The 15,615-nt window shown below is 37.1% G+C and overlaps 1 protein-coding gene across 4 annotated transcripts in view; it reads right to left on the reverse strand.

The window, feature by feature from the left end:
- Positions 1-12,891, reverse strand: part of LOC107706512 (ankyrin-1-like) — an 84,154-nt gene extending 71,263 nt beyond the window's left edge. For 3 of the 4 annotated variants that reach the window (XM_016510248.1, XM_016510250.1, XM_016510247.1), the window contains exon 1: positions 12,315-12,890. In XM_016510248.1, the coding sequence (XP_016365734.1) occupies positions 12,315-12,440 (126 nt within the window). In that variant the 5' untranslated portion in view covers positions 12,441-12,890. Of the gene's footprint in view, positions 1-12,314 lie in introns of all 4 variants that reach the window. The other variant, XM_016510249.1, reaches the window with a different exon arrangement.
- Between the last annotated feature and the right edge of the window lie 2,724 nt (positions 12,892-15,615).

A 15,615-nucleotide genomic window follows, 5' to 3' on the forward strand; every position in this document is an offset into this window, starting at 1 on the left:
GGAAAAACCCTTAAGATAACATGTAGAAAGAAAAAAACACATCTTAAGCACGCAGAATAACATAAGTGGACTTTGAATGATTAATTGCCGCTTTAAACGATTACGTAATTGTGGCATCCGTAATTGTAATCGCGATTAGAAATTTGATTAATTGTGCAGCCCTAGTTTGACTAGCACTGTCATTTATTGTAACTCGCTATGTTAGACTAGCACTAACCAGCAGTCAGTAACACTTTACGATAAGGTCCCATTAATTAACATTATTTTATGCATTAACTACCATTAACTAACAATGAGCAATACATTTGTTACACTATTAATTAATCTTTGTTTACTTTAGTTTATAAAAATACAACTGTTCACTGTTCATGTTATCTCAGGGCTATTAAATAATATTAACGGATACATCCTTAGATGTTAATAATGTATTAGTGAATGTGAGTCCTCAATCCATAATATTGCTTTCTCCAGTGAAAAAAACTTGTCTCATCTGAATCAGGAGAGAAATCTGCACAGATCAAGCACAATTTATTAGTAAAAACAGTCCAAAAACAAATATGTCAGTGGATTTTAATGTGAGAGGATAACAGGAGATGGACTTTTTCACTGCAAGAGGCCTTATTATGTATTATGGACTCATATTTTGTCCAGAAGAAATTAAGCGTTTAAAGTTAAAATACCTTTAACGATGGATTTGTTTCTTACAAGCATGCAGCTTTTCACTTCACAAAACATTAATTGATGGACTGGAGATGTATTCATTATACTTGTGGATTTCTGTGATGTTTTTATCAGCTGTATGGACTCTCATTCTGACGGCACCCATTCACTGCAGAGGATCCATTGGTGAGCAAGTGATGTAATGCTAAATTTCTCCAATTCTGTTCCAATGAAGACCTAAATTCATCTATATCTTGACAACAATGCCATTCTAGGTCCAAAAAATATCCAGGAACATCTCCTACTTGGCAAAATCATGGTCACCCTACTTTAATATGGCTGATATTAAAGGAATTCACTGTATATTTAATAATAACACAGAAAAACATATAAAAAAGCAGTCTATATCCAAAAAGACCTCATAACATCACACGACAAGTAAACAGAGGACATCATTACAGGCAGTGCAGGTGGATTCATCATCAGAGTCCGAGACACACATGACGGCGCCCTTCATCTCTCCCACCAGACCTGCTTACTGCTCGTAATCAACTACTACTGTCAGGTTGTGCTCTTGTTATTGTAGCAGGCCCATAAACACACAGGCATATCGGGAAGACAACAGCACTCATGCTGGCAATATTACAGATCTTTTCCCTCTCTCTCCCTGCACTCCACTGAGGCACTGGACTGGAAAAGCCACACCGTGCTCGTATAAATACTTCATCGCTGATTCAATTTTAAACCGTGGATGGAAAGAAATGAAAAAAGATTGCTCCTTGAACTTCACTTTCCCCCCATTAGTGATTGCCTTCTTCCTCTTGTTTTTTACTCGGCATCTCCCTCTCTCTCTTTCTCATATGTACACACATGCACAAATGCTGAGTTTGGTAACGGAGTTACACAATGCACATACACACCAGATATCGACACACACACACACACACACACACACAAGATATTTCCAGACTTTGATAATGGAACAGCGAGAGGACGGAGGGAATTTAAGCTATTGTATCTCACCGAGGTCATAAATAGCCAGCGGAAATATTGTTTACTGTCTGTCAGAGCGCAGAGACACAACTGCATACATCAATTGAACATCCACAGCTTGTAATTTTGCTGAAATGGGCTGTTTTGAGAGCAAGAGTGTCACAAAAAAAGGAAGGTCATTTGGTTTATGACAAGATTTCAGCCACAAAGAAAAGAAAGGTCAAGTCATATCTAATGTATCTAGACAGGCCTGCAGGGATTAGTATAATTATGCAAGACATATGACATTAATCTGGGAATATGAGAAAGAAACAGTTAACTTGTGTGGATTAGGACCAGGCCTTTGAAGATGTCACAGGGGGATAGCATTATACAGGCAACTGGGGTAAATATCACACATCCGAAGCTCAGACTGTAATTTCTTAACACAGAATTTAAACTAAATCTGTGTAGTATGCATACTATATCCGTAAATAAATCCATGCATATGAGCTTTGTGGTGCATGCTTTTCAAGTTATATATATATAGACAACACTGGTCAAGAATGCATACTACATTCATCAAGTATGACAACTACACACATTTTCAATGCATATTACTTAAATTATGAACCCTGCATTGATTTAGATACATATTAAAATGATTTAGTAGCATACTGCATCAACTTTGAATTCGTACTTCAGAAATTTGCAGTTGATTATGAATTCAAGAAAAGCCTAAATAATTAGTGACAAATAATTAGTGACGTATCAAACTGGACAAGCTGAAAAGTAAAGTATGTACTTGCTTCATGTTAAAATACTTTTCACATACTTTATCTATAGACTACCATTCAAACGTTTGAGGCCGGTAAGATGTTTTAATGTTTTTGAAAAACATCTCTTTTGATCTCCAAGACTGCATTTATTTGATCAAATATAGAGTAAAATTTAATAATTTTGTAATATTGTAAAATATTATAACAATTTAAAAATGGTTTTATGCTAAAATACTTAAAAACCATTCTAATATGCTGATTTGGAAAGAACAGGTTCTTATTATTAAAAACAGTTGTGCTGCTTAATATTTTAGCGGCAATTGTGATGCACTTTTTCAGGATTTTTTTTATATAATATTTTTATAAAACTTACTGACCCCACACTTTTGAACAGTAGTGTAATTATTAGCTACAAAGCACTAAAATTCAAAATTTACTAAAAACTGTAACAAAATTAGTTTGTGTCATGAATACACACTGAAAACTTGTGAGTGAAGATTATGCAAATTAACCAAAAGTAAGTAATTACCTATATAAGAAGGTAATTAAATGAAAAGGAAAATCTGTGCAACATGCATACTAAGTCAATGCACTAAGTTATGCAATGTATATAAACCTAGTATGCATATCATTTTTGAAAGGCGGGTGTTGAATACCATATTTACATAATACTTACACTCTAAAAAATGTGGGGTTGTTTCAACCCAACTTTGGGTCAAATATGGACTAACCCAACTTTTGGGTTAAAAATTTAATTAAAAAATTTAACCCAACAGCTGGGTTAGTCCATATTTGACCCAAAGTTGGGTTGAAACAACCACATTTTTTAGAGGGTAGACTACATAATGTATGCAAGAAAAGCCTAAATGATTAGTGCTTGTGGATAAACTACACACTTTGAAAAGGTTAAAGCAGTATCACAATTGTTACAGAAAAATAATGAAAGCAAATTTTAAAGTTACTGAAACAGTAACTTAATTAGCTTTTCTCCTAATGTGAGCGTAGAAAGTCAATTATGCAAATTATTCAGGTAAACTAATAAAGAAAGTCATTCAGTGCTGCTTTTACTGAAATTCATTTTTATCCATTATATCCTCATAAAATTATTCCTGAGGCACCCGGGAATGCTAAGACAATGTGAAACACTCTCAGCATTAACCTTTCAACATCAAGATCCATATCATGAGCATTATCAACACAATTCTTTTAAAACCTCAAGTGTCATCTGTTGCACCAAAAAAAAACAAGTTTGCAGCATTCAGGTGACAGAATGATCTAATAAGCGATAACATGCATGTATAAGGGGCAAGAAGGACACCACAGCTGGGGAGACTCTGAGAAGAATAAATAGATTAGGATCAGAGTAACAGAGCTGCTTGGGTTGTTTCGTCTTCAAGCAGAAGGCAGACGAGAACCGCCCCACCCACATCTGTCGATAACACTGCTACAAAGCAAAGATGCTGAGTATGCATGCGTGTAAGCGAGCAGCACATGTAGGGAACACATCTCATGCTCTCTTCTCCTCTGTTGTCCCTGCAAGGACATTATTGGTAAGCTATTTCATCCATGTCCACAAGGGAACATATGTGAGATGCATTATATTGAGCAGTGGCCACCACATATATTCAGAACCTGTATCAATTTAATCAGGGTTGTGTAATCGTAGCTTATGGGCTCCTTGCCTAATGTGTGAGACAAAGCACTTTGAGTCTAATGGATGCTGCTCTGTTATGTGCAAGGAACGTCGATATTTCTGCGCATTATGACTGGAATTGGGACCAGCAAGTACATGGAATATCCCTCAAGAAATAAGAGCATGCATGCTATAGAAAAATAAAAGAAGTTTTGTGCAGTAAAGTTAATATAAAACCACTGAGGAAATGCAATCGGTTCTTGTATTTTACAGTTAAATGATAGTCATATATTTTTATTATCCACTCTCTTATTCATCTATTTTTTAAAAGATACGGAGAGCATGACGTCATATTACAACTGTTGCAGTGTTCGTAGAAATTTTGCGTGTACAAAGTCTAGTGTGATCCACGGTTTAAGAGATAATGGTCCGCGGCGTCCACCAAAAGGAAACAAACCCCTGATCTATATTGTGAGTGTCAGTGTGATGTAGTATCAACAGTTGTGTGTTTGAGTTATGTTGAACTGGCAAGGTTAATGGAGCAAGACTCACACCATATTCCATACACTGAGAAAAGCACACATACTATAACACACACTAAGAGGTAATGTGGAAATGAGATATCTGTGTGTCAAGACATAAAAAACTTGGATTACATGGATATGCTTAGTATATGCTATTTTTTGTCAGAAATCTGACAAAAGATTTTTAGGGGGAAAATGTGCAAAAGATATCCAAGGCACAGTAATTTTGCATACTAAATTCAGTTAGTATGCATACTAAATCTGAGCAACATGCATACTCAATTAATGTACTAATTTAATTAAAAAATTTAACCCAACAGCTGGGTTAGTCCATATTTGACCCAAAGTTGGGTTGAAACAACCACATTTTTTAGAGGGTAGACTACATAATGTATGCAAGAAAAGCCTAAATGATTAGTGCTTGTGGATAAACTACACACTTTGAAAAGGTTAAAGCAGTATCACAATTGTTACAGAAAAATAATGAAAGCAAATTTTAAAGTTACTGAAACAGTAACTTAATTAGCTTTTCTCCTAATGTGAGCGTAGAAAGTCAATTATGCAAATTATTCAGGTAAACTAATAAAGAAAGTCATTCAGTGCTGCTTTTACTGAAATTCATTTTTATCCATTATATCCTCATAAAATTATTCCTGAGGCACCCGGGAATGCTAAGACAATGTGAAACACTCTCAGCATTAACCTTTCAACATCAAGATCCATATCATGAGCATTATCAACACAATTCTTTTAAAACCTCAAGTGTCATCTGTTGCACCAAAAAAAAACAAGTTTGCAGCATTCAGGTGACAGAATGATCTAATAAGCGATAACATGCATGTATAAGGGGCAAGAAGGACACCACAGCTGGGGAGACTCTGAGAAGAATAAATAGATTAGGATCAGAGTAACAGAGCTGCTTGGGTTGTTTCGTCTTCAAGCAGAAGGCAGACGAGAACCGCCCCACCCACATCTGTCGATAACACTGCTACAAAGCAAAGATGCTGAGTATGCATGCGTGTAAGCGAGCAGCACATGTAGGGAACACATCTCATGCTCTCTTCTCCTCTGTTGTCCCTGCAAGGACATTATTGGTAAGCTATTTCATCCATGTCCACAAGGGAACATATGTGAGATGCATTATATTGAGCAGTGGCCACCACATATATTCAGAACCTGTATCAATTTAATCAGGGTTGTGTAATCGTAGCTTATGGGCTCCTTGCCTAATGTGTGAGACAAAGCACTTTGAGTCTAATGGATGCTGCTCTGTCATGTGCAAGGAACGTCGATATTTCTGCGCATTATGACTGGAATTGGGACCAGCAAGTACATGGAATATCCCTCAAGAAATAAGAGCATGCATGCTATAGAAAAATAAAAGAAGTTTTGTGCAGTAAAGTTAATATAAAACCACTGAGGAAATGCAATCGGTTCTTGTATTTTACAGTTAAATGATAGTCATATATTTTTATTATCCACTCTCTTATTCATCTATTTTTTTAAAGATACGGAGAGCATGACGTCATATTACAACTGTTGCAGTGTTCGTAGAAATTTTGCGTGTACAAAGTCTAGTGTGATCCACGGTTTAAGAGATAATGGTCCGCGGCGTCCACCAAAAGGAAACAAACCCCTGATCTATATTGTGAGTGTCAGTGTGATGTAGTATCAACAGTTGTGTGTTTGAGTTATGTTGAACTGGCAAGGTTAATGGAGCAAGACTCACACCATATTCCATACACTGAGAAAAGCACACATACTATAACACACACTAAGAGGTAATGTGGAAATGAGATATCTGTGTGTCAAGACATAAAAAACTTGGATTACATGGATATGCTTAGTATATGCTATTTTTTGTCAGAAATCTGACAAAAGATTTTTAGGGGGAAAATGTGCAAAAGATATCCAAGGCACAGTAATTTTGCATACTAAATTCAGTTAGTATGCATACTAAATCTGAGCAACATGCATACTCAATTAATGTACTAATTCTATGAGTGTAAACATTATTTTTGCATGATTTACTGGTTTACTATACATACTACATGGAGTACGCTTAAAACATTGACTCAGAAGAATACATATTACATGCATATGCATATTGCATATTATTCACAGTGCACTTCATTTAGGCTTTTCTTTCAAATCTGTGTAGTATGAATACCAAGTAAATGTTGTATGCAACTAAATGCCATGTAAATTTAGTAGTGCTGTAAATGTATTATGCAATCCTTTCAACATACATTTAAATCAATGAGGGTGGCGCATACTCTAAGTTATATGCATTGTAAATATGTGTAGTTGTTATTCTTGATCAATGTAGTATGTACTGTATACTAAATATGTATAGTATGTATGGCCAATCGATGTAATACAGTCATTGATTTAGTATGCATACTACGCAGATTTACACTAGCTTGATTGTATTCTATTGATTTTAATAACAAGCTGTGCCTTGGAAATGTAAATGACAAACCTTGAAAAATTATATCTATATATTCACTAAGATGTACACCAAATAACAAGTTCTAATAAACAGTTTAAAGATAATGTTTCCCATAGAAATAAATGTGACCCTGATCCCAAGAGGCCTCATAACTTCATGTAAAGAATGACAAAAGGAAGTGGATGGCACAAAAATACTACCCCCCGCCCTCATATACGTAATTATATATCTTGCTTCCTTCTTACAGTGTAAAAGGAGACAGTAATGGACACATTAATCAAATCTTTATCAACCGGAAATGTTCAAATATCAAAGGCGAAACATGTTCTTTTGCCTAATTATACAAAGCAGTGTCAGATTAACAAAACAAAACCATAACCGTATCAAAACACTTTTTCACTTTTATATCCCTGTGCATTCAAGCATCCAAAGAATGAAAATGGCCATCATTATTCCACATGTCTTTTCACTTGAGTCATATTTTTATTGTGAAATACAACACCTACTTCCACGAAACCTGCAAAGCCAAGAAATGAACCGCTGTACTTACAAGAGATCTGACATCAAACTTTGTGCATTTACATTTGTGCACATGGGACCGGTATGTCTCAAAGTTCATTATACAGTACAACAAGTAAAAATTAATAAATACAATCTAGCGGTTCTAATTATTGAACAATTTTGCACTTTATATGTCAGAAGGAAAAATGTGAAATACAACCATTTTAAGTCAAGACAAAAAAAAATGACTCAGCTCTAGCTTTAATATTTAATTTTTGAGGAGATCTATTTCAAAGCAATTATGCCTGCAGCAAAAATATTCTAGAAGCTTCAAGGACCACAAACCGTTTGTGTGCCTTGACTGTAACTAATCAAATGAGAATACAAATGAACATTTTCTCAATAAAATATACATATGCCTTTTAACTAAGTGCAAAGAAGTACAATAAAAAAAATATTGCAACCTTTAAAGGGTCATGAAAAACTAAAACATGTTTCCACGATGTTAACAGTGCACAGTTCATATTGCCAATACATCTTTATGAAAGATAATGATAAAAATTCTATTTTACTAGGTTTGAAATTAAAGAACACTGACAGATATTTTTTCTACAGTAACAGAAATTCCCTATTCATTCATCAAAATTATACTAATATGAACATTTTAATACAGCTAAAGTGACAATGTAGCAAGTCAAGGCCAAAGAAATGTACCTTTTGAAGTAAACAAAATGAACGTATTTTCTCTGTCCTGACTTAAAACTCAAGAAGAAGGCTGTAAATGTTCAATTACACAGGAACACGGGTGTTTGTCAGGGTTTTTCATGTTTTGTTGTCCAGGCAGGCATCCAGAGACATTTAAAGTCTTTATCAGCGACAGAGATATTAAAGTTAAGCAGTGTGGCTTTAATGGCAAATGTGGTCTTATCCTATTACGACCACAGCAGGTACTTAATTATAATGCACTTGGATTAACCCTGATCTCTGACATTACGCTGCTATATTTCTCCTGTCACTCCCATTGTCAGTGGACCTCTCGCTCTCCCAGTCTGCTGCCTCTAGTGGTGCAAACATTACATTACAAAAGCATCTCCCCATAGATCACAACTGAACCTTCCAGAATCCTGGGCAACGCATCCCTTCAAGTTGGCAGGATCACGGACAGATTGGTAGCGACTCAGGCACAGAATAAATATAGCCTGTGACTGAAGGTACTTACTGATATGTGTGACTTCACCTTCTATTAGGTAACAAGACAAATGCATGCTCTCTGTTGTATGGGAATCTGGGCCAGGCCGTGTGTAAGCCATGTGGATGTGATGCACAAGATCTTACACACACGGCAAGATCAGCTTAGAGACATAAAAGTACTGTGGGGTAATTAATACGGTGTTGTACACAGCAGCACAGATAACATCTTTCATAAGTAAAAATAATAGAAAGCACCAATGCAGCTAGTAAATGATGCACTATACTGTAGGCCATTTCTAAGAATTAAAAAGCCCCCTTCTTGTGTCTTTCTCAAAGGCTATGTTTAGAATAGCATATACTGTACTGTACTACTGTTTCTGCAGTATGCATACTGTGTAGAGAAAACAAACTGCACCTATGGTACACTTGGTAAAGGTTCCAAAATGGGACTTTCACAAAGAACCTTTCGGTGAACAGTTCTTAAAAGAACAATATTTTCTTAGTGTGAAGAACATTCAAAAAATCTGATTAAAGAATTATAAAGAACGTTTTTGCAATGGAATTGTTCCATAAATGTTAAAGGTTCTTCATGGAACCCTGCATAGATGCAAATAAAGAACCTTTATTTTTAATAGTGTAGCCACATGATCTGCTGCACATGCTAAAATGTGTAGTATACAGACTAGGGTTGGGCCGATAGACGATGCCATATCAATGGCTGATAGACATCACGATGTTGAGCCGCATCGTGACCCCAGCATCTTTTTTATTTAAAAATAATAATAATTTAAATTTTTAAAAAAATGTTAAAAATGTAATTTACATTTTTTTTTTTTTTTTTTAGGATCAGTGTGTGTTCTGATTGATCATGTGATCTCTTAAATCATCATGTGAATGTGATTCCTCAAATTAAGATGGCTCCTAGTTCTAACATTGTTAGCTTGGCATTGAAAATGGTCAACATGTGACCGAAACGTTTGCCTTGTTTTTATTCAGTAAATTGCTCATATTGCTTTCATCTCGCTTGTGACTTTTTGATGTTTGAGTGTGCGGACTTTTTTAAAGCTCTGCATTGTAACTTCCCATTTTTTCTGAACTTTCTCTAACAAGATATTTCTGCACAAAATCAAATTTAAAATGTAACAAAATAAAAATACGCAGATGCAACTAACTGAATTAAATGCACAATGTGACAACAATATAGCATACTGTGTGATGTGTTTAATGTTACAGAATACAGATTTTTTTTTTTTTTATAGTATGCAGTATATAATGCAGTATTCAGTAACAGCTAATATTTCAATCAGAACGCACACAGTTTCTCTGTGTCTCACACTCTAGGCACTTGACATCATTTTTCTCTGGACATCCACCTCAGGGATGTGTAAAAATCACAATCCAACTGTTTGTCCACCAACAGCTGAGATCTCACAAGGCCACAGACCGTCCAAAACGCTTTGAGACCTCAGCGAAACTGACACGTTTTCAGGAACACGATGACACTAGGGGTTAACAATCTTTATGACATGTGCCATTTTTAATTTTATCATAGCAATCACTGCACCACATTGACTTCTTGTCAGGGAGTCATCACAGTCACTTCAGTCACCATCCAGGATAATTACCCGATCACAGTCACCTGAGTTCTGATCACCCGCACCTGCTGTCACCAATCAAGCCACACTACAAATACACACACAGCACAGCCACTCACTGTCCGGTCTACCGTTCACTCCTACGAACTACTCTGGACTCGCTCTGCCAAAATCTCCTAGAACGAATTACGGTTACCTGCTGTTCCTCCCACGATCCTCCAACGACTCCGTGGAAACGGCTCCACGATCTCCAACGTAACCGGCATACGATCCTCTCCATCAGAACTCAGATAAGCACCCTGGAACCATTCACTGTGTTGACATTCACCTGCCTTTAACTCACCTATTCCAGTCATCCACTTACCAAGTCAATAAAACCATCCTGTTTTGCACTTATCTGTTGTGTCTGGCCTTGCTTTGTGACACTTCTATGATAAATGGTGGTGATAAATGTCAAAGTCGGCATGAAATGAAAATTCAATCTATTTTGTAAATGCACGCTACAGATCTGATTGTGAATTATTCATCCATGCATGTTTCGTTTTTAACATCTTTTTGAGAGTATAATTTTTTTAAGTAATCATTTTTTTTCAGAGTATAATTCTTGACTTAAATCTTGTGATGTGTTATTTCTTTACTAATTGTTTATTAATTATGGACCCTGACTTCAACTTTAAATGAAATAAACAAAAGTCTAATCATATAATATTCCTCTTTCTGTTTGTTTATGTGCCCATATTTACCCTTCTGCGTGCCAATGGTTGAACTCATGGCCAGGGTTACAGACTGGTTTACGCCTGAAGCTGCACAATTTTCAGTTAAGCTCATACAAACATAAGCATCTTGCATTAGCTGTAGCTACTGTAAGGTCACATTACATTAGGCCTTAGGAAACAAACGGTTTGCATTTTAACACAATTATGTCAAAATACACTAATATGAAAAAAGCTCAAGGGTTGCATATGGAGAGTGAGTCTTGAACTGCTTATTAAACATTAACACTATTTTAATCAAATCAAAAAAGCAACAGTGTCATCAAACACGTCCCAACTTCAATTTTCCAGACCCCTGTGTAATCTCAAGGGGTCACTGACAGCCTTGACAAATGCTTCATCAGACGTCCCACCAAAGATTAAACAGCCAAACCTCAAGGACAGTCCTCCTCAGAGTGATCTTTAGACTCCAGTATCTTTTTGTGTCACTACGTGTGTTTCAGCAACTCGCTTCTGTTAATTAGCGCTACACTGACATTCTACCACCGCCGGCCACATATCTCTGCCCGATCGTGTAGTTACGCGAGCACGCTGATAAATGCTAAGCTGACAGGTTTTATGAGCCTTGGTGAGCAGACGGGAGCGGAGTCATCACCCCGGCCTCTACCGATCTTGTTGTCTTCAGCTGTAACCTGAGTCACGTGTACTTCTGGACTCCCCCTGCTCTCGTGTGAAGCCAAAATCTGCATGCACGCGACCATACATCATCGCATGCACATTGGTGGAAGGTAATGTAAGTAAGTAGGCAGCCAGAGGGCTCCGGGCAGCAGAGCTCCCATAATGCACTCCAGCTCCCATTCCATCATACAAACTGTAATGAAAATGGGTGGCAGAAGCAGGTGCAGACATTACACTCACGTTCTGCCAAAGTTCACGCTTACGGCATCGATATGAGGTGGTGTAGCATGCCGATGACAGGCGGAGGGAACGCTACAAACAATGGAGCCTGTGGCGGGTGCATCTGAATACATAAAGCAATCGGGTTTGCTTTGATGCAACATCAGTCATAAACAGCATTTGCTTCTAAATCGATTGAGCAGGATGTTCCCCAGAGGACCGATGGGCTACTTAACCAATCATCTCAGTCATGAACCCCCCATCAGCATCTTCCTCAAACATAATCTGTGAACGACCAGCTCTAGCTGACTGGTTAACACAATGAGTCAGTGATATGTGTGAAGGTGTGTATCCTTCCCCATGCGGAAAAAAGAGCAAGGAGGTTTTTTTCTGTTACCTTGCGTCTACGGTCTCTCGATCGGTTCCTCTTCTTGATCTTCTCCTCCTCCTTCTCTCGCTGCTCTTGAGCTGCGAGCTCCTGAAGGTCCTTGTTCTTGCGGAGCTGCTTAGCGGCTTGCGCCATGGTGCCGCTGCAGCAAGCAGTTCTGCGCCTGTAACGGAGGCTGTCGCTGTCCCTGCGGCGGCCAGTGCGGGAGAGGCGGTGGCGCTGTGCGCGCCTGCGAGGAGTGAGCGCCCTGCACGGCTCTAGGCGGCAAGTTCCCTCAGCAGCGCGCCACAAAAGAGATGATGCTGCTGCCTGCCTGCCTGCTTGCTCCTCATCCAAGCAAGATCCTTCCCTTCCCCCCTCCCTTCTCTCTCTCTTTCAACACACCAGGCAGTCACGCAGTCCAAGCCTCAGCAGTGTAGGGATACTGCAGCAGCTCGATTTTTCTCCCTCCGTCTCTCTTTCTCACTCACAGTCTCCCATTTTTCTCAGCGGAGATACTGCCAACTGTTTACCGCATGTCTGTTGTATTATTGTCGTCTTCTTTGTGCAGATCTGCAGGATGTAGTTGAAAACAATCAGCGCACAAATTTAGTATTTCTTTCCACACAGACTGGTTTTGCAGTGAAAAAACATATTTTGTTTGATCAATTACTGTATATTTGCCTCTCATACAACCTTCTGTGGTTGGTTTCTAGTTTACTTTAGTGTGATGCATTCAGTTGGGTTCATTTTCTGGTTCTAATCGAAGGCAGGTTCCCATTTGATTGCTAAGAGTGAAAGGGTTTAGAGCCATAACAGCTTACCTCATAAAAACTGCATGCACAATCTCGCTCTCTCTCACCAGACTGTGGTTTTCCATGAGAAAGGGCTTGTGCATTGTTGTCTATGCAGTAATTTGGTCCATTTCGACCTGCAGATTATGGGAGAAAGACAATGTGTGTATATGACAAAGAGAGAGAGAGAGAGAGATAGGCTGCATTGTCACTCGTTTATTGCATCGAGATACGTACCAGTCGCTTTATGTCAAGAAAAACCCTATGGAACCATCCAGATTCTTCCCAGAGCTCTCATGCCGTTCCTCTCTTGTATTTTGTAATTTATACAGTAATGACAAATTATTTTGTTACTAGTGAACATGTGGAATACAGTGTGGTATTTATTTTTGCTGGTTTATGTTACAATACTGTGCAAAATATGAGATTGTGGAGTAACAGTTATGTAAAATGAGCCAGTGCATTACAATTCAGAGCCCATCTGAAGTGAAATGCAGGCACAAGCTTTGCCTCTGAGAATGATGTCTGAGTCATGTGACAGATCAGTCATATTTATTTATGCTTGTCATGACACTAGGCTATACATTATCCTTCAGCTGATTGATTTCTCTTCCTCTAATCAAAATGATCTACTGATTTCCTTTGGGAAAGGGGGAAAACTTTGTAATTACAGTGACAGTCTGATTTGTTTACATCACATACTGTAATTGGTAAAAACCTATAATATGGTGTATACATGACATACAGTATTTCAGAATCAGAATCAGAATTAGCTTTATTCGCCAGGTGTGTGCAAACACACAAGGCATTTGTGTTTTTTTAAGGTGCTCCTGGTACATACATACATGCATACATACATACACACATATCTGACATGAGAACAGAAAAAAAAAAAAAGTAAATTTTTACATTTAAATAGTAAAAACTTAACAATAAATAATGTATATGAATCTGGAACAGTATTTTATCGTTTATTTGGTGGAAATCTGGCAATCAGGTTGGTTTTGAATGCTTTAAGATGTTTTGGGGTTGCACTAACATATAAATCAACATAGAAAGCATAAATGCATAGTATGATAAAAGATATTTCCCAGTTACTTTTTTTGCAGTGCTTTAAAAAGCAAAATTGGACCCATCAGTGTTGATTTTCCTGCTATTTCTGAGTGATTAGTCACATGGAAAGAAAAACTGTGCATTAGCAAAGTTGGCAGATTTTAGCTGACATTGATGAATGGGAATACTAACAGACAGTTTTCTTCAGGTCTTATAGATCTAAAGGGTTTGTTGTGCTGGCTTATATCCCACATGAAAAAATACTATAGTAATTAATTTATAGTAAATATTATAGTGTGTTTGAACCATACTATAGTAAAGTAATTGAATTAATTTGTTCTATAGTTGCTGTGGTAATATAACAGCTAGAGTAATATAAAAAAAATACTTTACCCAATACTGTACTAAGTTTTCTACAACTATAGTGTATATTATACTACAATACACTACAGTTTACTGTAGTAAAAACTAAAGTATACTACAGTATTTATTATAGCCTATCAGTTCACTATAGTTAATACTACATTATGCTGTAGCATTCATTAACAAAGTGTTGTACTATAATATATACAGTATAATACACTTTACTATAGTATGGTTCAAAAACACTATAGTATTTAGGCTACTATAAGTTACTATAGTATTTTTTCATGTGGGATGGAAGGTGTGTATTGACCTTTACAGACACCTAACAGTGAGTAGGCCTATGTCATTTCTATTAAAACAAAAGTTTTCAGTTACCAATTCCATTGTAGAGATATTCTATTTGGAGTCAACTGTAATTCGATTTATTTCAAAAAGGTGTCTTACAACAGGTGTTATGGGTAAAGCCATGCGAGAAGAAGCTAATATGGCTACCCCCATGAGGCGACCCGCTACATGTTAAGTACATATTAATTTCGAGGCGACTGATGTGACTTTTAACTTTATCTCATGCAAGTATGCAATGGTATTATATACGTGTAAAACTTCTTAGTGTATAAAAATACTGAGTGTGCCATTAGCCATCTCACAGAAATTAACCTTAGCTCAAAGTTTTAGAAGTGACTTGTTAATGTTACCTTTTTGCCTACAACCGCTCTGTAACATCCTGTCTGGGGTTGCCCAGGTAGGCCTACTACTAGTCTGTAAAATTCACAATTAGACATCCGTTACAATGTCTACATAACAGTAACATACTCGAAAATAATTTATTGTGTGGTATTGTACAAAGAAAGTGGTAGAAATAGAACTCGCGTCACATTTTGTCACGTTCTCAAATCAGTAACAGGCCTACTGATCATTCGTTTTTGATTTAATATTGAAAGTAGAAAAATTAGAATATGGCTCCTTTTTCGTTTTTTTCCAAAAAACGAAAATTCAGCTTAAATTTTCGTTTTTCGTTCATGGGTGGAAAAATGAATAAACAGCTTGAATATTCGATTTCTACATGTGGGCGGGAATTAAACGCCCCTTTCTGCTGATTGGTCAGCCGAAGATCAAAC

Source organism: Sinocyclocheilus rhinocerous, unplaced genomic scaffold, assembly GCF_001515625.1.
Source record: "Sinocyclocheilus rhinocerous isolate Xijiao unplaced genomic scaffold, SAMN03320098_v1.1 scaffold1405, whole genome shotgun sequence".
NCBI lineage: Eukaryota > Metazoa > Chordata > Actinopteri > Cypriniformes > Cyprinidae > Sinocyclocheilus > Sinocyclocheilus rhinocerous.